The following is a 23,366-nucleotide window of genomic DNA, read 5'->3' on the forward strand; positions in this document are numbered from 1 at the left end:
TGTGTACTTGTCTATTTCTCCTTTTAGTAAGTTAAATTTTCCTTTACATATTTTGAGGTTTTGTTATAAGCACATACTCCGAGTGAATTGAACCTTTTATCATTAAGAGGTAAACTTCTATATCTCTAATAATACTTTTTGCTTTTAAGTGTATTTTGTCTGATATGAATATAGCTATACAAGTTTTCTATCACTAATATACTATTTGTGTGATTTATCTCTCTCCATCTTTTTATTGTCAACCTATCTGGAGCCTTATATTTTGGATTTGTCTCTTAAACAATGTATGCGAGTATTTTTTTTTTTGAGGAAGATTAGCCCTGAGCTAACATCTGCTGCCAATCCTCCTCTTTTTGCTAAGGAAGACTGGCACTGATCTAACATCCGTGCCCATCTTCCTCTATTTTATATGTGGGATGCCTGCCACAGCATGGATTGACAAGCAGAGCCATGTCCCCACCCGGGATCTGAACCGGTGAACCCTGGGCCACCGAAGCGGAACGTGTGCATTTAACTGCTGCACCACCAGGCCAGCCCCTGTATGTGAGTATTTATCAATCGCATTTGACAATAGTTTTTTTAACTTGAGCATTTAGCTCATAAACATTTAATAAAATTATTGATATATTTGTGTTTCAAACTACCATTTTATTTTGTGTTTGTATTGGTTCTATGTTTCTTTCACTTCTTTCTTGACTTTTAAAAAAGTTGACTGAGAATTTTTAAAATTATTCAATTATTTTCCCTCTCTACTAGTTTGTAAATTTATATCCTGTTGCTATTATTTTAATAGTTACATCCTATTAATTCCTACATATGTAATTATCTTATCAAAATACAAATTTAATAAATACCTAAATCATTTCTGATATGATACAAGGCCCTTAGAAAAGTTGAATTCCATTTACACTCCTGCTGACACGTTTTGTTATTGTATAGTACTTTAAGTTTATTTTTAAAAAACAGAATAGACTCTTTATGATTCCTTCTTCCGTCAATATTCACTTACATTGCCCACATACTATCACTTTCCTTGCTCTTCATTCCTTCCTGCATTTCGTTCTTCAAAGATCATTTTCCTCCTGAAGTACATCCTTTAGAATTTCCATTAGCGCAGTCCACTGGTGACAAATTCTCTTTGGTTTTTGTTTGTCTAAAAATATCTTTATTTCACCCTCTTGTTGAGTATTTTCGTGAAACCTGCTGCCCTTGGGGTTCCAGCTTGGTATGGGCAGGATGTCCCATAAGCATCCCGATCCGAGCTTTGACTTTTGATGAGTCAAAACCCTAGTGTGAAGTGCCTGCATGCCTTCAGCTCCTTTGATAGGAGAACAATGTCTATCTTAATAGAGTTGCTGGAGATGCTTAAATGAGATAACAGATGGAAAATTCCTGAAACAGAGGAGGAAGGCAGCCAAAGGTAGCTATTATTGTTTCAACTGAAAACTTTGGTTCCTAAGTTTCACGTTTTTAAAGTTTGTGTTTTTGCAATTGGAAAATAAAATGTGGCCTCCTTAGAGCCACAAGAGTCTGAATCTTTGCAATTGGAAGTGCCTCCTGACATCCTGAAACATGAGGCCAGAGAAAAGGGATGCTCAATATCCAACTGGAGCCGGCTTAGCAAATGTTCCTCGCAGCCCTGCATGGAGAGACCCTTACTTTGTCCTAATGACCCAACCCAGGCGCCTGATACACAATTCACTGCTTTTCAACATTTTTGTCAGAGTTCTTAGGTCTAGTCTTTGTATTTTTTGATGCCACCGTGTCCAACTGCAGATCGCCTGATTTGGTGATGAAGCCATTTAAATTCAGAACAAGAATCTGCTTAGAGGTCAGGGTCATATATCATAGCACTGGGGAGCCAGAGGAAGAGTCTGAAGGTAACACATAAGCTACTGCCAGCATCACCCCTGTCTCTGCAAGATGACCAATCTGCCTTCTCTCTACCTCCACCACCGCCACCACCCCACTGTTCCATCCACAAGAGAAAGGCCGCAGTGCTGAGATGGAAGGTGCTTCATCTCCAAATTTGGATTGCCTACTCTAAGGAGTTATAAGTACTGGAGCGGGAAATAAGAAAGCAGAAAGGAGCAGGTGAAGTACCTTGGCAGGCTGAAGATGAACCAAACAGAGGCTGAAGGGCACAATTGTCCACTCGCTTCCAAGCATCAGCAGTCTAGAACAAGCAACAGCAACAACTTTGCACTTGGGCAGTCCACTTGTGCAGTGCATGCCACCACCACCCTGACCCCCAAAAGCCCCACAGGGACCTCCTAGCCACGCTCTACGTGAGGGAAGAAGACATGCTTTCCCAGAGCCCAGTAAGCGTTCCCAGTAAGGGAAAATAGAGTGTTATGGGCTGAGTTGTGTCCCTCCAAAGTTCCTATGTGGAAGCCCTAATTCCCAGACCTGAGAGTTGGGTCTGAGAATGTGGCTGTATTTGGAGATAGGGCCTTAAAGAGGTGATTAAGTTAAAATGGGGCCATTAGGGTTGGTCCTAATCCAATCTGACTGCGGTCCTTATAAGAAGAGGAAATTTGGACATCAGGGACTCCAGCAGGCAAGGGGACAATCCTGTGAAGAGGCAGTAAGAGGGCAGCCATCTGCAAACCAAGGAGAGAGGCCTCAGGAGAAACCAATCCTGTGGGCACCTTCATCTTGGACTTCCATCTTCCAGAACTGTGAGAAAATAAATTTCTGTTGTTTAAGCCACGCAGTCTGTGATACTTTGTTATGACAATCCTAGCAAACTAATACATGAGCCAGTGGTTCCATGGCTCATTCACTTCAGACAACCCTGCATGGCATTTCCACGGAGTTGCTACCTCTCCCGGGCCAGTGATGCCAAATACAGCAAAGGAGAGATCCCCTCAAGAGCTCACAGAAGGGCAACCTGGCAACACTTCCTCGAGTTGAGGAAGAGCTGTGTCAGCAGCAGAGAGCTGTGGTTCGGAGATCTAGTCGAATTGTGTTTCATTCCTCACACTTCTTCCTCAACTATAGATTGAAGGAGGAAGGTATTAATGAAGAAAGATTGTAGGAGAGTGGCTTTTAACCATTGCTGGGCCACAGACACATTTAAAAATCTACAAAGCTGGGGACTCAGAAAAATACCGAGTCTGTATTAGTTGCCTATGGCTGCCTTAACAAATTAGCACAAATTTGGTGACTTAGAACAAGAGACATTTATTCTCTCAGTTCTAGAGGCCAGAAGTTCAACATCACTTTCTCTGGGCTGAATTCAAGGTGTGGGCAGGGCTGTACTCTGTTCCTTGCCTCTTCCAGTTTCTGGCAGCTGCCGACATGCCTTTGCTTGTGGCTGCATCTCTGCCTCTGTCTTCACATCACCTTCTCTTCTGTGTGCATCAACTCTCCCTCTTCCTTTCTCTTATCAGGACACTTGTGATTGGATTTAGGGCCCATTCAGATAATCCAGGATAGTCTCCTCATGTCAAGATCCTTAATTTGACCACATATGCAAAGACTCTTTTACTTGATAAGGTAACATTTACGGGTTTCGGGGATTAGGACTCCATATAGCTGGGTGGCCATTATTCAGCCTCCTACAGAGTCCAAAATCTTTGCATACAATTTCAGGAAGATCATGGACCCCAGGTAGGAACATCTCCTCTGGAACTGCATTTCGCCACAGATATGCTGTGAGCAGATACATTGGAGGGAGGTCCGTTTATTTATTCAACATCCTTTCCACACCTCAAAATCACCTACAGAGCTGTTTAACAACACAAAATACAAAGTCACACTCCCAGCTCTAGTTCTGGTAAATCAGAATCCTCCAGAGGCTGGACCCAGGAATCTGCATTTCCTTTTTTTTAAGATTTTATATTTTTTCCTTTTTCTCCCCAAAGCCCCCCAGTACATAATTGTATATTTTTAGTTGTGGGTCCTTCTGGTTGTGGCATGTGGGACGCTGCCTCAGCATGGCTTGATGAGCGGCACCATGTCCGCGCCCAGGATCAGAACCAACGAAACCCTGGGCCACCCAAGCGGAGCGCGGGAACTTAACCACTCAGCCACGGGCCGGCCCCCAAGGAATCTGCATTTCTAACAAGCTCCCCAAAATGATTCTGATGCAGCCAGCCTTGCACCCCTACTTTAGCGAGTACTGGTTATGAGGCTGGGAGTCTAAGTCACGTCAGTGTTAAATAGACATACTGTCACCTCCTTCACAGTAAAAGAGATGTCTGTGCACGCCTGTTTGCACAAAGATTTTTTGCACAAGAAAGCACTAATGCTTTTTTTGATCCCCTCCTCCCTATACAAAGGTGAAGAACTTTTATTTGATTTCTATCCCACCTCGTGTTTAATGCATCTGGCCGCAAGGCCCGGAGTTGAGCCAAGGGAGAAAGAGAGGGAGAAAGAAGAGTCGCAAACTCCTTCAGTCGGTGCAGCCAAGCTGCACTTGACACCCCAAGGACCTGCTGCCCACCCCCCACCCCCTCTGGCGTATATTTGCAATGGGCCCTAGGCTGCATGGGGACCCCGCCCCCATGCCCCGCTGATTGGCCGCGCCGGCCCGTTCGTCACGCTCTTTTGTCTCAGTGGGCAGAGGATAAAAGCAGCCTCGGCTGCCGTGGGAACTGTGCTGCCTCTACTTGGCTACCCCTCGCTGGGCAGCCTTGCGGAGCAGCTCCATCTGGCAGTCCCGGGTCCCTTAGCGGCCAAAGAGGCGCAGGTCCTTCTCCCCTGCAGGGCGGCGGAGACCAGAGGCGGAATCCACAGCTGTCAACGCCGGAGCGTCAGCTACCCACCAGCACAGCATAGGTAAAGAAAGGGGGCGCGATTGCCCAGCGCGGAGAGAGGAAGGGGAAGCCCCGCCAGGATTGGGCGGCTCCCCTCCTGGGGAATCGAGAACTGCGAGGCAGAGGAAGGAGCACTCCCTTGGCCCGGCTGCGCCGAGGGAGGAGGTGGGGTTCCACTGGATGCTGCCCAATGGGTAGGATTTGCCTGGATTGAGAGGGGGGCAATTTTAGGGGCGTGGGAATTTCAAGCTGTCTGCCTTCAACCCCCTTTGCATCTCCTCATCGCTTCCTGGGGAGGAATATGTGGGTGTGCGTGTCCAACTCCTGTTGCCTTTCTCCCTGGCAGGTCATCAAAACCGAATGCGAACTTGAATTCTGTGCGGCTGATTGCAGAGCTGGTAGGCCGACGATTTCCCGGGGGAAATGTAATGGGGCGGGGGTCGCTTGGGCTTGTATTCAAAAGATGGGAGAGGGTATTTTCCGCCTGGCTACAGCAGAGGCAGCGGGGGGAGGGGAGAGGGTGTGGACAGGGAGGGAGCGAGGATGAGGGATGAGGCTGCTTTTGACCCTTCCTTCCCCGCCTTGTCCTCCCCTCGGTGGCGTCGCAGTCTTGACGCTCTGAGGTCCCGGATCGGCGTCCCCCGGTGGACAGAGATCGACTGTACCTCGGAGGCGAGCTTTCTCACGGAGGCCACAGGTTGCAGAGGCTGGAAGTGAAATAAAGGCGCGCGCTTGTTCCTGAGCTCCTGTAAGAATCTGAGAAATAACGCGGGGTGGAGGGACTTTGAGAAGGGGGTGTGGTTGAGACCTGAGACCGTGAGGTTAATGAGATCTTATTTATTTCCACAAATCTGTGACCGTTGTGCTCTATTTTGAGAGCCCAATGTCAGCTCCATACCCTGTTACACTTAGAAGCAACAGTTGCCCGCCCTCTTGAAGGACTGGCGGGAGGGGATGGATGTGGCTGTAAAAAGCACCCTGCCAACACGGAGACACCGGCTGGCTCCGTGAGGCTGTGATTGCCAGTCTCCGGGAGGATATTTTTAGGGCAGTGGGCAGATATCAAACGTACTGGAGGATATTCAGGAAGGGAGAGAATATAGCTGCAGCCGGTTCCCTTATTAACCCCTCCTCCCGTTTTCTTTTTTCTTTTTTACAGTCTCTACTGAGATAGGAAAGCAGAGACCCCCCCCCCCCCCCCCCGCCACGCCTGCAGATTAGGCTTTTCCAAAAAGCCTGAACATCTTGTTATATTCAGATACCCGATCATCATCAGACATGGCTAGCATCCTTTCTCGCGTGGGTAATGGCCGGCGGCAGAACGCACACTTGCCGCCTTGGGCCCACTCAATGCTGAGGTCCCTGGGAAGGAGTCTTGGTCCCTTAATGGCCAACATGGCAGAGAGGAACATGAAGTTGTTCTCGGGGAGGGTGGTGCCAGCACAGGGGGAAGAAACCTTTGAAAACTGGCTGATCCAAGTCAATGGGGTCCTGCCAGATTGGAATATGTCTGAGGAGGAAAAGCTTAAACGCTTGATGAAAACCCTTAGGGGCCCTGCCCGGGAGGTCATGCGTTTGCTCCAGGCGGCCAACCCCAACCTAAGTGTAGCAGATTTCTTGCGTGCGATGAAATTGGTGTTTGGGGAGTCTGAAAGCAGTGTGACTGCTCAAGGTAAATTTTTTAACACTCTGCAGGCACAAGGGGAGAAAGCCTCCCTTTATGTGATCCGTTTGGAGGTGCAGCTCCAGAATGCTATTCAGGCAGGGATCATAGCTCAGAAAGATGCGAACCAGACTCGCCTGCAGCAGCTCCTTTTAGGGGCTGAGCTGAATGGGGACCTGCGCTTCAGGCTAAAGCATCTTCTCAGAATGTATGCAAGTGAGCAGGAGCATCTTCCTAATTTCCTAGAGTTAATCAGAATGATAAGGGAGGAAGAGGATTGGGATGACACTTTTATGAAACAGAAGCGGGCCAAGAGATCTGAGTCAATGGTGGAGAGAGCAACCAGCCCAGTGGCATTTCAGGGCCCTCCACCGATAGAGATCAGCAGTGCCAACTGCAACGTGATAGAGATAGATGATACCTTCAATGACTCAGATGAGGATGTGATCCTGGTGGAGTCTCAGGACCCTCCACTTTCATTCTTGAGCTCTCCTCCCCCCAGACGCAGGGCCAGACTTCGGGATCCAGTGCTAGTCATTGATTCCCCCAACAGTTCCCGGGCTCAATCTCCTTCCACCAGTGGTGGTTCTGGGTCTAAGAATGATAGTCTTGGGGATATGCTTAGAGCCAGGAAGCGAAAATACACAATCCGCTGTTCGTATTGTGGTGAGGAGGGCCACTCAAAGGAAACCTGTGACGAGAGCAACAAGGCCCAGGTGTTTGAGAATCTGATCATCACCCTGCAGGAGCTGACACACATAGAGGAGGACGGGTCAAGAGAGGCCCCTGGCGAACCCAATGATCCTTCTGAGCCACAGTGAGGGGCCAGCCCCCAGCCTTAAATGAACCCTAACCCATATTCAGAGTCCAGCAATGGGAAAACTGGGGAGGGGGGAGTGCTTCTAATTGCATGAATTAATCCTCAAAGTGGCTTTCTTTTGGGGTGGAGGAGAAAGGTCTTGGATACCAGCACAGTGGAGGGAGATGGCCTGACCTCTGTTCTTGCTCTTCACTCCTGCCCTCCCCCGCTGCCTAAGGGTCTATTTTCTGTGTGTGCCCATTTCCTTGATGGCTTTATTCTCTTTGTGAAAGTGGCATAATTCATTGTTAACCATTCAAACAATAAAGAAAAGTACAAAAAGTACAAATTACCCCAAACCCTCCACCCTTATAGAACCATTGTCAACCCTTTGATGAATGTCCTTCTAGATATTTCCCTATATCTACATACCCAGGTATATGTATAGATAAAAGTGATCAAATATAAGTGCTGTTCTATAGTCTGTATTTTTTCACCAAACAATATATGTTGTGGGCTTATTCTATGTCAATAAATATATATCAGCATCTATTTTAATGCCTCTGTGGTACTATTTTTAGGAAAAGGTAAAGGAAAAAGGAATAAGAGAAATATAGTAAAAAGCTATAAAGGGGGGGTGTTGTACTCTGAGGTGGGGTTTTTATCAACCTCATTTTGCAGAGGAAGAAAAGGGAGGAAGAAATGGGCTGCAATACTCCCCAAAGGTAAATGGACAGAGTCCCTTACTACAGCTGACTTGTCCCTTAGGTCACAGAGCCAAACTATGGCATCTACTAGTTGACAGTGCCCCGGTGCTTTCTTCTCTAACATATTCAGAGGAGTCTGATAGATGGAGAGTCTGGCGTTGAGGTAACAGCCCCAAATGGGCATTCCTGGGGCTCCATTCCTGGTCACCCAGGTGAGTGGCAGCTCTCCCTCCTCTGGGTGCATTTGTTAGATTGCTGCTGCTGCTGTTTCTACACAACATCCTGGTCACAACCAGCAATCTCTCCTGTGGCCTGACACTGCCCTCTCCCCACTCCCCAGATAAGGAAAGGAGAGAGCAGCTACTCAGGGGAGCCCAGCACCAGGAGGCTCAGCTCCTGACAGCACTCAGCCTTACTCTGTAAGCCCTGAAGCTACATGCTAAAGGACACAGCAGCCCGAGGACTCCAAGCCAACCCCGCCCCAACCCAAGAATTGAGAGTAGCTGGGGAGGGATGAAAAGCAATCTAGTTGCCAGGACACGTGAAGGGACATGGGGATCAGAAAGCCAGGAAGCCCCACACACCATTTTAGCAGAGTGGGGGGCATTCATGGGGGAGGGAGAGGGGAGAAGGACCTCCTCAGGAACCCGCCCTGTCCCATCTCCTGATCTCATAATGGAGGCTGATAAAAGAGGATATGTGTGACGTCAGACCCTTAGGGTCCCTATGTTTCTGGTAGGTGCATGAGTCCCTCTCTCTGAGCAGGACGTGGCTGGGGGTGTGGTGATGATTGCACTTAAGGCAGGGGGTGGAGAACGAAATGAATACACAGACCTGAGGACATGAGGGAGTTCATCATGCAAGAAATAGGGACTCCACAGAGCTGAGAGGACAGAGTATGCAGCAGTGGGAGAAGCTGTGTCAGGGAAGAAGTACGGAGCTGTGTGGGTAAGGGGAGAGCCGATGAGGGCACGATGACCAGGGAGACTCACGTAAAGATTGACAGGGACAAGAAGCCTGGTAGGAATCACAGGTTCCGGGGAATCCTACGGAACTCTGGGCTGTGTTGTACCAGGAATGGCACAAGTTGAGGGTCCAAGGAGAGATACTGGGGTTCTAATTACACTAGCAGTTGATGGGCTGCTCAGTAGCGACAAAGGGGTGCAGGCTGAGGCCCTGAGGGAGGGGCAGAAGCCAGGTGCTGGGAGAAACCAGTATAGCTTTCCCTGGGCTGTCATGCCTGGAACCTGTCTTGAAGTGCTTTTCTTTCTAGAAAGCCCCTCAACTCCTCTCTGGCTTCTTGCTCCTGCTCCATCCGTGACCCCACAATCTGACTTTACCCCCTCACCTCCCCAGCCAGGCTCATCTCTTGGTGGAGGGGAGTGGAGGCTCAGCTTCCTGGGCTCTGCCATCACCCCCATCCCACCCCTAGCATTCCCTGTTTGCCTTAAGCCTCAGCCTCCTTAACCCTCATGGCCAGAAGGAGTCTGGGAGACCCACTCTACCTTGGACCCTTTAACTGAGAACTGGCAAGGAGCAAAGACTCAAGAGGGCCACTCTTTGCATCCCTGTGGAGCACCTCTGGGACCCTGGTAGACACTTCCATCTCTCCAGAGCTACCCCCAGGCAAGAGGCAGTTCCACTTAGGCCCCCAAAGATATAGGGGGCCCCAACACTCCTCAGCTCATATAGGTTTTAACCCTTAATTCCTCTCTACTCCCTCTATCTACCCTTGGGAGCTATCTTCCTCATCTAATTCAGATTAGAATATCATTCCACTTCCTGCTCATCTTTTCTCGGTTTTACTCTATGAACACTTGTTGAATATTTGCCCAAAGACACAGTTTATGCTGCCATAATTTCTTTCTGGCACCAGGTAGAATAGAAAGATAAAATGAAAAATAAATCAATTCTGTCCCTTTCACTACCTTCCTTTTCACCGGTGTTAGCTTGGGGTTCAGTGTAGACCACTGCTCTGAAAACCTCTTCTGTGATTCATCCACTTCTTCTTCCCTCCTATCCTCTTTGGTGTAAATTTAAGATTGCCTAAATTTTTATTTCACCAACTTGATGTAACTTGACATTTCTTTTTTATTTCACTTCATGTGACGTTGGCTTTTCTTTTACTCAAGTAATATGTGTTTTCCCTAATTAGAGGACATGGAACTAATACCTGGGCATTCAGATCAGACTAATGGGGTTAGCTTAAAACAGGCTCCATTTAAAACTATGGGCTTATTTTCTTCCCTTCTGCCTTCGTTCTCATTGGTCGCTAAGATATGAAAATTGCTCTTTTGTCTTGTGGGAACTGGCCTCTGGGTGCCCTTTTGCGTTATGTCTCCCTCCTTCCTGGCATTCTTTTCCCTTGGTTTTCATGACACCCCTCTCTCATATTTCCCTGCTCCAGTAGCTTTTTGGTGCCCACTTCTCAGCCTCCTTTGCATGAATCTTCTTCCTCATCTCGATCCTTCTATAACAGTAACAAAAATAAAAATCATTACAACTGTGATTTATTAAGAGCTTATGGTGTGTCAGGCATCCTGTACCAAGTCCTTTAAATGTATTAGCACCTTTAATCCTATCAACCTCATAAGATAGGCACTACTATTAGCACATATTTCAGATGAGGAAACAGGCCGGAAAGTTAAGAAACTTTGCCTAGGGTCGTGCAGCTAGTTAGTGGTGAAGCCAGAAGTCAGACTCCTGGGTGAGAAGGCTACAATTCTTACATGTCTTAGCTCTCATGTGTTCACAGCACCCTATAATGTAGGTGTTATTATCCACATATGATGTATGAGGAAACTGATGTTTATAAATTCAGGATAATAAGACCTGCCTTTCTCAGGTGTGCCCTGTGTATGAGTGATTAGCATAGGGCTGGTCCATCGTAGGCTCTCAAGAAAAGGTAGCTACCATTACTCTGCTACAGAGGGAAGGATGGGGAAAAATCAAATGCTGCCCACACCATGCAGACAGTGCTTATTGTGTGTTAATCTGACGATGTGACAGTCTGGCTCCAGGAGCTATACAAAGCCTGGCCACTGACAGGGACAGCAGTGGATTCAGAAATGTCTGAGAGTTTAACGATGATGACGATGATGGGATGATAAGGCAACACTTACTGACTGCTGAGGAGGATTTCTCCTAGTTTGGCGTGTCCCTAGGAAACATTTTCTTTCCCCATGTCAGAAGCACCCCTATCCTTTCAGGTAGCTCAAGACCAGTCAAGTCTTCCCCCACTCAAACCACTCCCCCAAGCAACAGATGGGAGCTAGGGATGTGGGGAGCTCATTTCGGAGGGACACAGAGACTCCCCAGTGTGTGGTGGAAGGAGACATGACCGAGGTCTGAGGAGAGCTTTACAATCCAGGTAACCCAAAATTCTGTCACTGCCAGGGATCTCAGGGGCAGGATAAAAGGGGGCAGAGAGAGTGGGGCTGGATCTCACGCCTCATCCTGACAGAATGTATGGATCCCCAGCTGCAGCATCTCATCTCAGACCAGAGCTCAAAATGTATTATGGCCTCTCACAACTGCTCCCTCAGATATGTACCATGTTCACCATCCCCATTTTACAGACAGGGATATTGAGCCACAGGGGGTTATAGTAACTCGCCTGAGATCAGAAAGCTAGTAAGGGTTGGAGCTGAAATTGCACGTCAGATCCGCCCCTCCCCAGAGCCCAAAGTCTTTATCCTTGTGCTGCTGTAAAGTCATTCCTAAGGTAATGGGTACAAAATATCTGATCATTCTATTAGCTGTATCCTGAGTATAGATTTCTGAATTGTCATACTCACGACCTAAAGTCTGCACAGTAGGAAGGCCTTAGTCTCATTTCTTTTATTGAAGGAGACAGAAAAAATTGTCAGTTTAGGAAACTTCCTTCTCAGAGCCCAAAACCATCTTCTTCTCGTATTTATTTTCATATCCAATTTCAGGGATAAGATACTAAAAATAAACTGCTGGTAAGGATGTGGGCAAAGAGTCTCTCTCCCACACTGCTCGTAGGACTGAGAATTGACACATTCTTTCTGGAAGGCCAACTGGGAAATGTATGAAATATGAAAACCTCTGAATCGAGCAGTTTAAATTCCTGAAATTGATGTTCACAAAGTAACGGAACAAGTGTAAACATTTTTATGAACAAAGATGTTTACCTTACCTCTTTTTCTGTAATAGTGGAAACCGGAAGCAACTTGAAAGACCATGAGTAAGGTTTGGTTGAATAAATTAGGCTCCACACTTGGAATGGGATGCTATGCATTTAAAACTCTGGGTGTGAGCTTAACTGGATGAATGAAATGTGGCCCCTCTAGAAATAGGCTTGAAAGACCACCAGTCTACCAGGTCATCTGTGTTATCTTTGACTCCCAGCATGCTTTTCCATCAGCCTGTCCTCCCTTTCACCTGGCAAAACCCTTGTTAAACTTCTAATACCATCTGCCCTGGCACTCCCTCGGGACAGCTGTCTCTGACTCCACTAAAGGTCATGCCTTGTATCTTAGGTAGTACTTATCATTTTGTTGTAATTGCTTATATAACTATCTGTCTTCTCCATTAGTCTTATAGCCCCCCTGCCAGCACAGTGTTGTTTGGATATCTTATCACAGAATCCAGGCACACTCCCACCTCAAAGTGTTTTCACTGGTTGTTGTTACTGTTCCTCCAGATGTCCCTGTGCCTTGATCCCTCATTGCGTTTAAGTATTTGCTCAAATGGCACCTTCTCAATGAGGCTAGCCCTGAACAGCCCATTTAAAGCTGCACACCTAGCCACCAGCACTCCCATTCCCCCTTCCCTGTTCTATTTTTCCACCAGGTGCCTCTCTTCTACTATACTACATGACTTACTCATTTATATATGACTTGTTTATTCCTGTCTCTCCCCACTAGAATATAAACTCAACAAGGGCAGACATTTTATTCTGCTTAGCTCACTGGTGCATTCCCAGCTCCTAGTACACTGCATGGAACATAAGCTAGCTCTCAATAAAAGTTTGTGGCTGGAATGAATGAAGTGTCTGGCACACAGTAGGCAGTCAGTGAACAGCAGTCTTTATTACTGCTGCTCTCCCAGAACAGGTGCGGCTGGACAGGACATAGTTAATGAGAGAACAGTTCACTGCTGAACTGCCATCCACCTAGTTGATGAGATCAGAAACCTGGAAGACATTCTAGATCAATTGCTCTCTTCTCACTCTCCTAGGCTGTCATTTATTATTTGGACCATTTGCTTCTAGCATGGCAGAAAGTGCGAGATAGGTTTCTTTGTAGCTTCATGCATGTCATATTATCAGACCTTAGGTTTAGGTGTTTCAAATTCACTCCATGTCACTCCATGTGACTCCATGTGCATTTGTAAATATTAAAAACAACTGCCCTGTAAAATATGAATGTTTCAGGTACTGTTTGCTATTTTCCTTCTATTAAAGGATAATTGGAAGTAATAATAATAAATATTATTTTCAATTGCTATGTGTTGAACGTGTCAATAATATAGTAAGAATTATTAACCCCATTTTAGAGGACATAATTGAGTCTCAGTAAGAGATAGCAACAGGACTAAGGTTATATAGCCAGTAAACAGATGGAAAGTCTGGTACCAAAGCCTGTGAACTTTTCATCATATCTTGCAAGTAAAAGTATTGACATTACTGAGAAATAGTGGAAGATCAGTTATTGGGGCAAGTGTAATAGGCAGATATGAATATTTGACCAGTTTCCTGTTCATCAAACACAGGTTAAAGGTGTTGAAAATTTCTAAGTAAAAGAACTTAAATTTTCCTAGAGGGAACATGATGGAGGTTGATTTTAAATATCCTGGATGGACTAAAATCTAATTTAGCTCAGGAAAACATAATTGAAAATAGAATCTCTTTAGTATCATTGATATTGGAAACTCAAGAAATGACACACAAACTTTTTCCTTCTCTATCTGCCAAACTGTAATACTATTTTACTCATTAAATAATTTTACAGTTGTTATAAAAGTAAAATATTTAGAATGTCACAAAACTATGTAAAAGATTTTATATGACTAATATTTAAATAGCCATAAAAGGATCCAGAAAGAAAAAATAAACCATAGGTAACCACTGAACATTTTGGTATATTTCTTTTAAATATTTTTTCTAACTCTGTATGTATAATTTACTTTATTGAGTTATGCTCTCTATGGAGTTTTATATATGACATGGTTATAAATATTTCTCTTCTTTTTCTATTAATAAATGTAATAATTTCAAGAGCATAAAATAAGGATTGTTTGGCAAAAAAAAAAAATGAGTAAGGGGGGTAAAGCCTGAGCAAATATAAAAACATACCAAAAAAAAAAACCTACAAGAAATAAACACTGTGTTGTTACTGGCTGACAAATACTGACCATTCATTGTAGTAAATATGATTATTTTCATAGAAAAAGCAAAAGAATTGGTGGAAACATCTGAAAATAAAATAATGAGGGACATTAATATAAAATCTGAAAGACATAGGGAAAGAAAATGATAAAACTCCTTTGAGCACACTATTAGAAGATTTAAATGAAAGGAGAGAATTCAGGCTTAGCTGGAGGATGGTGGGCGTAGCTGAGGTAGAGGGAAAGACATCACCATAAAATTACCCAGGCCCCAAGCCACATCACAGGCTCATCTCACGATGACAATACAGGGACCTGGACCCTTTGCCCCACTAGGCTTAACGTTATGTGCAGTAGCTCATTGGGAATAAAACAAGAGTGGTAAGAGCCATGGCAGGGGTGAGCCAGGGGACAGTTGGATCACAGAGGGCCCTATAATCCAAGGTCAGGAATGGCTTCTCATAGTGGCTGATATGTGGGCTATTGGATTAGAATCCTTAGCAACCAGGAGCTCAAAGAAAGGGATCAGAGTTTCAACCAACGTGAAACCTACATACCTCACCATTGCTGTCAGAGAGCCCCAAGCAGGAGGTTCAAGAGGCCTCAGAGGAGCACACTGCTTCCAAGTTGAAGGTCTTGAGCTGTGGTGATGAAGTCTCAGCCTCCACTGGATCTCTGTGGGGCTTTCAAAACTGTCAAATGCTGGCTCCTTGAATGTCACCCACACGCTTGTTCTTTTTTCTTAAAGATTGGCACCTGAGCTAACAACTGTTGCCAATCTTTTATTTTTCTCCTTTTTCTCCCCAAATGCCCCCAGTACACAGTTGTATACTCTTAGCTGTGGGTCCTTCTAGTTGTGGCATGTGGGACGCCACCTGAACATGGCCTAACCAGTGGTGCCATGTCCACACCCGGGATTTGAACTGGCCAAACCCTGGGCCACTGAAACGGAGCGAGCGAACTTAACCACTCGGCAATGGGGCCGGCCCCCACAACATGCCTGTTGATATGACAAAGCTGAATTTATTGCTTATCTCAATAAGGAGAACTCCACCTCAAAAAGTTTTGGCAGTGTTTCAGAGAGGAAAGGACAGGTGAGAATTTATTGAGAAGTGAAAGTTGAACGCAGAAGGTCTTTCACCATGGGGACTTGATTAGGATTAGGTAAGGATCATGATACCAACAGTCTAGGATTGGAGGAAGCAGCAAGGGGAAGATTTTGAGGAAAGGGATTCAAAGAATTTTAGGGTGCAAACTGTTGATGCTTTCCATTAAAGAGTTGGTGGGTCTTTGGGGAAGTTCCTGTAATGAGGAAATTATTTGCCTGGACAGGGGAGTCCTGGAAAAGTAACGTGAATGAAGACAATGGACTAGCAAAGTCATATTTATGTAGATTGTAAGGTGTGGTTTTGTTTCTGTGTCCAGGCTGAGTGTGGGGATAGACTGTTTTAATTCTCATATACATAACATTTTTACGAATAATTCACCTCAGGATGTGTTTATTTTGTGGTGTCAAAATCTCTGTGTTTCCCTGAATCCTGAGGAAAGATGACACCTGCTCTTAGGTGTTTGCTAAGCCCTGACAAATTAAATAGCTAGCTTTAACCAGTCTGCTAAACCCTTTAGGTGGGTTATTTTATTTAATCCTCACAAACACCCTGTGAAGTAGGCACTATTATTATCCTTATTTTATATAAGAGGAAACTGAGGCTCAGGGAAGTAATAATAAGCCCCATTCACGCAGCTACCAATACATCTTTTCAGGAACATCAAGAAAAACCAACTTGAACAAAACTGCCTTATTCTGTTCCAGTTTTGCAGAAGGGATCTGGGATTCAGATTCAAGATAGAGATTTGCCCCTTCTGCCCTCTTTGGGGTCCTTTTCCCCTTGGGGAGAAAGGAGGAAAGGGCAGAAGCCGAAGGCCCTCACCTACTCCTGCTAGGTCTGGGTCCGCTCCTTCCGGCCTCACGGGGCCCAGCGGCGACGCCATTTCTGCCGCAGAGCCCTTGACCTCGGCCTGGGCGACCCCGCGCACCGGAAGCCGCCCTCCCGCCGTCTGCGCATGCTCCAGCCGGCGGGTGCCCGCGGCGCCAGCTTTTCCGGCTTCCAGCTGCCAGGGGGCGCTGCGACACAATAGCCCGTCCCCGGAGGGGCGGCGGCCGCGTGAGCAGGGAGCCGCGCGCCGGGTAGTGGGGACCACCGGGTGGAGCCCGGGACAGCTGTGAGTCCGCTCGAGCGGCTTTCCTTCCTCCACCGCCTCCTCCTCTCGCTCTCCGCGGGCCTCACGGTGGGGCTGCTGCGGCGACGGCGACTGAAGTCCAGGCGCCGTTATCTGTAGCCTCCTGGCGACCGTGACAAGCAGGCGCGTGAGTTTCCTGGGCACCAGGAGGCCTTGGGAGGAGACACTTCACTCCTTTCCCGCAACCCAGAGAAGCAGGGACTTGGTCTCAGCCTTTCTCGCAGCTCTGAGAGGTGCTGTTACGTCCAGTTGCACCTCCCCACCGCCCTTGGAGAGGTGTGTTTTCCCCTGGAGTAGCCCAAGGGAGCGGGCCTAACAGGTGGAGTTTCTGTCTTTGTATCTTTTGGCTGTTCTGGCGGGACATCTTTGCCCAATAAGCGCTGACCGAGTTGCCAAAAGAAAAAAAAAAAAGCAGCATTTTCAAGGATATACCGTAATAGGACAATTCACCTGGTTATGAATAGGGCTTGAGAATTGCAAGAAGCGAACTCGTTGCCTGACTAGTTTATTGCTTAGAGTAGAGGCTTTAGGCCTACTTACGCTTGAATCTGGCAGAGAGGCCACAGCTTATCCAGATTACACACTGGGATCGCCCAACCCAAACACATTGTACACCTGGAGACATCTTCCAGTTTCACAGAGAGCTGCTGACTTGAATGTTTCTGTCGGCACAGCCCCAAGCCCCAACCGACAAAAATGCTTCCGAAACTTCATTCACCGGAATTCTTCTTATCAGGTCTTGTAATGGGCTAGTCCAGTTGGGGGAAAAATGTTGAGAAACTAAATAATGTAATAGATTGAGGGATTTTTTTTAGAGGCTTATAATTTGCATACCATAAAATTCACTCATTTTAAGTGTACAATTATTTTTAGTAAATTGACAGAGTTGTGCAACCGTCACCACAATCCAGTTTTAGAACACTTCCATCACCCTCCCCCCAAATTCCCATAAGCCTGTTTGCAGTTAATCTCTCCTCCCACCTCTAGCCCTAACAACCACTTACCTGCTTTCTGTCTCTATATAGTTGCTTTTTCTGGGCAGTTCATATGAATGGAATCATACACTATATGGTCTTTTGTGTCTGGCTTCTTTCACTTATCGTGATGTTTTCCAGGTTCATCGTTGTTTTAGCACACATCAGTACTTCGTTTGTTTTTATGGCCAGATAATATTCCATGGTGTGGATATACCACATTTGTTTCTCTCTTTATCAGTTGATGGACATTTGAGTTGTTTCCACTTTTTGGTTGGCATGAGTAATCTTATTGTGAACATTTGTGTGGACATATATTTTCAATTCTCTTGATTTCACTGCCCTGCGCTGGTGCTCTCCTAGCACCCTTAGCAGATCCCTATCACAACACTTAACAGACTGCACTGTAAGCTTGGATTCATTCTCTGTCTCTCCACTACAGAGAGCAAGGACCATGTTTACTTGTTCTCTGGTATGGGAGTGGAATTTCTGGGTCGTATGATAACTGTATGTTTAACATTTTTAGGAACTTCCAGGCTGTTTTCCGAAGTGGCTGCACCATTTAAAATTCCCATCTGTAAGTGTATGAAGGTTCCAATTTCTCCACATCCTCACCAACACTTATTTTGTCTGTCTTTTTATTTGGTATCTCATTGTGATGTTAATTTGCCTAGACTGAGTGGTATTTGGTTAGCTAGTTTTATTTCACTTTAATGAATACCTTTTTACATTTTAAATTTAAATATTTTAAATTTTAAATACTTTAATTTGGGGCTGAAATGAATAATACATGGCCCCTCTCTGCAAGGAGCTCATGGCTCCTTCAGAGAGACAGACAAATAGCTAACGACAGTACAGTGTGTCAAGTGCTCTGATGGAGTTGAGCATGGGATGCTATGAGGAGCAGAGTAGAGGGACACCTAACCTAGGGTGGGAGGAGGATGGAGGAAAGTATTAAATAAGCCTTTTCCAGAAGGGGCTTTAATGTGCCTCTGGTTTTCTTTCATGTACTTTCCTCAAAACTATACATGCACGTAGTATTACGGATAGTTCTATGCGGCTTTCTATTCTAAAAGAAAGGAGTCCCCGGCTTTCCTTGCCATCCCTGCTCCCCCAAAAGCAGTCACTTTCTATTCTTTTCTCTCTTTGGATATTTCCCTCTATGTCTTTAAATAGCATAGCGTGTTTTTATTTGAGAAAGAAGAATAATCAGCCCTGATACAGGCCACTCATCATCCTCACTTGCACTGATTTCTAAATTGGTCAGCCCCATTAGATATTAACACGTGGTTAGTTATGAAAGCCACGGTCACAATGCAAGCTACCTTCTTGCAATTTAAATGAAAGAAGACAGGCATTACCAACTGTTAGGTACTGGAGTAACTGAAGTAAGACAAGATCAACATTTTAAAGGAGTAGCTAAGGAGTTTTTTTCCTCATTGGTACTTTAGTACCATGTAACTGCAATAAGCCAGAACCCATTGCACCTGTCGATTAAGAGGAACGTTATTTTCACTCAAGCTTTTGAAGAAAAAGCCAAATCAGAGACAAGCAGCATGATACAGGACAGAGGTCGGCAAATTCTGACCTGTGAGTTAAGAATGTTTTTTCAGATGAACATTTTCAATCAGTTTGATGATAGGGAACACTAACTTTCAACCCCAATTAAAGAAAATGTTATTCTTCCATTCTGTTTTCTCATTAGTAGACCTGTATTACAAAACCTTGTAGTCAATTATTATATTTTGGATTTCATCTATAAAAAATTATGGAAATTTATTTTCTCTTGTTATATAAGTACCTACATAATAGCCCTGATTTGCTTCTTGGCCCATAAAGCCTAAAATATTTACTATCTGACCTTCACAGAAAAAGTTTTCCTACTCTTGGTTTAGTAGAATAAACAGAGGAATGGAAAGCAATTGCCACATACTTGCTGTGTATCCTTGGGAAATTACTTCACTTCTCTGGTCTTGATTTTCATTATCTATAAAATGGAGATTGAGGGTGATATGTGGATGAGATAAACTCTATGGTGAACCCCCCACATCCTCTTAAGTTTTTGATTAATTAGTTAATTATACAAATATTTACTGAGCTACTACTATGTACCAAGAACTGTTCAAGGCTTGGGGATACAGCAGCAAACAAAATTCCTGTCCTGAGAAAGATACTATTCTAAATGAAAAGAGATTAAAGATGCAATGAGTGGTCTGAGATTGAATCCTGACTTGAACAAACTAGCTTTATATGACATTTTGGGGGAAACTAGGGAAATTTGAATATGGATGGGTGTTAGATGAGATGGAAACATTAACATGCAATGGCGGAGGTCATTAACTGAAAACAGCAGTTACAAAGCGTTATGTACATATATTATCTCATTTTGGTAGAAAATGTATCTATGTGTCATATATACCGAGGAAAAGATCTAGAAGGATATATACTAAGCTGTTAACAGTGGTAATTTCTGGGCAGTGGGAAAATAATGTTTTTATTTACTTATTTTTGTTTTCTAATTTTTTACAATGAACATATACTGCTTTTGTAAAAATAAAAGGTTCTAATTTAAAAAATAATCTCTCTTTTCGTGGAGCTTACATGCTACTGCCTCTTGTAAGTATTAATATTGACAATCTGTCACTTTTTCTGGGGGACACATGGAAGAATGTAGAGTGCCCCGCCTCCTGCAGGTAACAAAGGATCAGGGCGTTCTCTGTGAAGTAACTGCAGAATATGAACTGATGCTGCTGGCATTTCCCTTGGAGTTTTACTGGTGAGTAGAGCTTTCTTATCCCCAAGGCTTTAGAATGGGGTGGACTTTTGTAGAGTGGTCAGTATTAAAAGGGAGGGACTAGAGAGGCAAACGTTGGAGTGTCCATCTAAGCACTGTTCAGGAGAGAATATACCCAATCTGATACGGAGGTAGATTTATCTCTGTAGCATTGATGGATACATCAGGCTGTGAAAGCCTGATGCGATTAAGCATCTGAAGCATGTAACTACTTTTGTTCTTCTAGGCCAGGAGTCTGCAAAGTATGGCCTAGGAATGAAATCTGGCCTGCCATCTATTTTAAAGTCTTATTGTAAATAAAGTCTTACTGGAACACAGCCACACTCATTTCTTTGTGTATTGTCTATCACTGCTTTTGCCCAACAGCGGCAGAGTTGAGTAGTTGTGACAGAGGCCATATATTACCCACAAACCCCAAAATACTTACTATTTGGCCCTCTAAATAAAAAGTTTGTGGATCCTTGTTCTAGGCCCACCACAAAACTGTCTCAGGAGGCACACCTGTGGGGAGGGAATGCCCACTCTACAGTTAAATGAACATTCTGATTTATAAACTGCATTCTCTCCTGAGCTTTATTAGCAGCTGTCAGTATTCCGAATTCTGGATGACTCGGTTACTTACAAGATTGGATTTCTTATCCTGCAAAGCTGAGGTGAAGGCCAGACCCTAGAAAAACAGAAAATTCATCAAGGTAAATGATAGCATGCGCCCTATTAATAGCTAGCTAGTTGGTGTTCTAATCATCTAGCTAAGATCTACTTATGCTTCAAACTTACTTCAAGTGCCTCCTCCTCCCAGAAGCCTCCTCACTCCTCACCCTGATTTCACTGCCCTTTACCAGTATGCCTGTAGCACCCTTAGCAGACCTCTATCATAACACTTGGCACACTGCCCTGTAAGCGTGGATTCATTCTCTGACTCACTACTAATGAGGGCAAGGACCGTGTTCACTTGTTCTCTGGTATAGGCCCTGAGTCTAGCTAGCATGTAGTAGCTTACCAGCTGTGTATCTTTGGCCACAGTACTTCTCTGAACCTCAGTTTTCTTGCTGGTAAAATGGGGATAATAACAATAATAGCTCCCTCGTAAGGTTGTTGTGATGATTAAATGAGTGCATATTAGCTATTTAGTAAAGACTTGCTGAGTGAATTACATATAGGAAATTGTTTGGATTGCATTGGGAATTGTGACAGTCTGCATCAGCAGCCCCTGAAGTACCGTGGGGTTGTTTTGTTTACCCTATTTAGACCAGTAACACACTTATCCTCCTTGCCCACCGGGACTGGAACAACATTCATGTGTTTCATGAACACTTATTGAGTGCCTACTGTGTGCCTGATACTATGATAGATATTAGGGATACAGCAGAATATACACAGTCTCCACCCTCATGGAGATTACATTCTAGTGGGAAAGATGGGTCAAAAAACAGGTAAACCGATACATAAAAATATGCTTCAGACTGTGATCAATGATAAAGAAAATAAATAGGCTAAATGACAGTAATTGAGACAGGCTGTTACATATCTGGTGATCAGGGATAGCTTCTTTAAAGAGGTGACATTTGAGATGAGACTGGAAGAATGAGCCAGCCATGAGAGGAGCTGGGGAAAGAATATTGTAGACAGAAGGAAGAGTAAGCACAAAGGCCCTGAAGCCAGAAAGGATTTAGTGTGTTCAAGGAATGGAAGGAGGCAAAGAAGGCTAGAAGGGTGAAGAGGTTGGGCTCATTCTAAGAGTAGGGAGAAGCCATTTAACAATTTTAAGAATGACATCTATCACTCTGTGTTTTAAAAACAAATTTAAAAAAGTCTCTGTGTGGTAGACAGAATAATGACCCCCCCCCCCCAGGACGTCCATATACTACTCCCCAGAACCTGTGAATATGTTACTTTATATGACAAAAAGGACTTTGCAAATGTGATTAAGTTAAGGGTTGTTTCATGAGGAGATTATCCTGGTGGGTCCGATATAATTACAAGGGTCCTTATAAGAAAAAGGCAGAAGAGAAAGTCAGAGGAAGGAGATGTGATAATGGAAGCAGGGGTCATAGAGTTTTAAAGATGCTGTGCTGCTGGCTAGAAGGTGGAAGAAGGGACCATTGGCCAAGGAATGTAGGCAGCCCTTAGAAGCTTGAAAAGATAAAGGCACAGATTCTCCCTGAAAGCCTTCAGAAGGAACACAGCCATGCTGACACCTTGACTTTAGCCCGTGATACCCATTTTGGGCTTCTGACTTTCAGAATTGTAATACACGTCTGTGGCGTTTTAAGCCACTAAGTTTGTGGTAATTTGTTACAGGAGCCATAGAAAACCAGTACCCCCTGTGTGGAAACATAAACCCAAAACTAATGAGATTAGTAACTTACAGGAGTGGCTAGAAACAGGGTAGAAAGGGTGGGGGAATGGGAATGGAATAGAAGGGATGGAAAAGTGACACTTTTCTGAGTTTATATTTTGTATATAGTTCTGATGTTTAGAACCATGTTAATGTTTCATATACTAAAAAATTTAAATTCAATATGGATGAGAGGGAATACAAACAGAAACAAAAGAACTTAACTGTATTACAAATGAATAACAACCACATTGAAGGGGTAGGAGAAAATAACTAACCTAAGTGTTATGGACTGAATTGTGTCCCCTCAAAATTCATATGTTGAAGCCCTAACCCCCCCGATGTGACTGTATTTGGCCAAAGGGCCTTTAAGGAGGTAATTTAGGTTAAGTGAGGTCAGAAGGGTGGGGCCCTCATCCAGTAGGACTGGTGTCCTTATAAGAAAAGGAAGGGATAGCAGGGATAGATGTGCACAGAAAAAAGGTTGCATGAGGACACAGGAGGAAGGTGGCCATCTACAAGCCAAGGAGAGAGGCTTTGGGAGAAACCAAACTGGCTGACACCTTGATCTTGGACTTCTAGCTTCCAGAACTGTGAGAAATAAATTTTTATTGTTTAAGCTACCCATCTGTGGTATTGAGTTATGTCAACCCGAGCAGACTGATGTGCTAAGTAACTTTGGAAAAGAGTATTTTGACTATGTAATCTAGCATAGTGGTTCTCAAACTTCAGT

The 23,366-nt window shown here is 44.6% G+C and overlaps 2 protein-coding genes and 1 long non-coding RNA gene across 11 annotated transcripts in view; 2 read left to right on the plus strand and 1 right to left on the minus strand.

Annotated features, from left to right (window-relative positions):
* Positions 1–429: 429 nt before the first annotated feature.
* On the plus strand, positions 430–7,777 carry ZCCHC12 (zinc finger CCHC-type containing 12). 4 transcript variants are annotated; one of them, XM_014729119.3, is made up of 4 exons: positions 430–4,928; positions 5,110–5,161; positions 5,372–5,511; positions 5,923–7,777. In XM_014729119.3, the coding sequence occupies exon 4, from the start codon at positions 6,042–6,044 to the stop codon at positions 7,245–7,247; it is 1,206 nt and encodes a 401-aa protein (XP_014584605.1). In that variant the 5' UTR covers positions 430–4,928; positions 5,110–5,161; positions 5,372–5,511; positions 5,923–6,041; the 3' UTR covers positions 7,248–7,777. The 4 variants fall into 4 exon arrangements, with proteins under 4 accessions (XP_014584605.1, XP_014584606.1, XP_014584604.1 ...); XM_014729120.3 differs by having other exon boundaries at positions 2,209–4,785; XM_014729118.3 differs by having other exon boundaries at positions 4,606–4,957.
* Positions 7,778–10,005: 2,228 nt separating this feature from the next.
* LOC111771479 (uncharacterized) lies at positions 10,006–16,364 on the minus strand. Its single transcript, XR_011434999.1, has 3 exons — positions 16,218–16,364; positions 14,844–14,961; positions 10,006–10,402 (listed from the first exon to the last, which is right to left on the minus strand). It is a non-coding gene; the product is annotated as an uncharacterized lncRNA (long non-coding RNA).
* A 5-nt stretch (positions 16,365–16,369) lies between these two features.
* The window catches only part of LONRF3 (LON peptidase N-terminal domain and ring finger 3), a 144,943-nt gene continuing 137,946 nt past the window's right edge, over positions 16,370–23,366 (plus strand). Inside the window, exons 1-4 of one of the 6 annotated variants that reach the window (XM_070258178.1) lie at positions 16,370–16,654; positions 18,028–18,078; positions 20,169–20,277; positions 20,876–20,987. The gene's annotated coding sequence lies outside the window, so the exon portion shown is untranslated. Of the gene's footprint in view, positions 16,847–18,027; positions 18,079–20,168; positions 20,278–20,866; positions 20,988–23,366 lie in introns of all 6 variants that reach the window. The other 5 variants (XM_070258174.1, XM_070258173.1, XM_070258175.1 and 2 more) reach the window with 5 other exon arrangements.

Source organism: Equus caballus, chromosome X (assembly GCF_041296265.1).
Source record: "Equus caballus isolate H_3958 breed thoroughbred chromosome X, TB-T2T, whole genome shotgun sequence".
In the NCBI taxonomy this organism is placed as follows: Eukaryota; Metazoa; Chordata; class Mammalia; order Perissodactyla; family Equidae; genus Equus; species Equus caballus.

Coding starts and splice junctions, on each gene's coding strand:
- ZCCHC12 (XM_014729119.3), top strand. CDS start 6,042: ATGGCTAGCATCCTTTCTCGCGTGGGTAATGGCCGGCGGCAGAACGCA.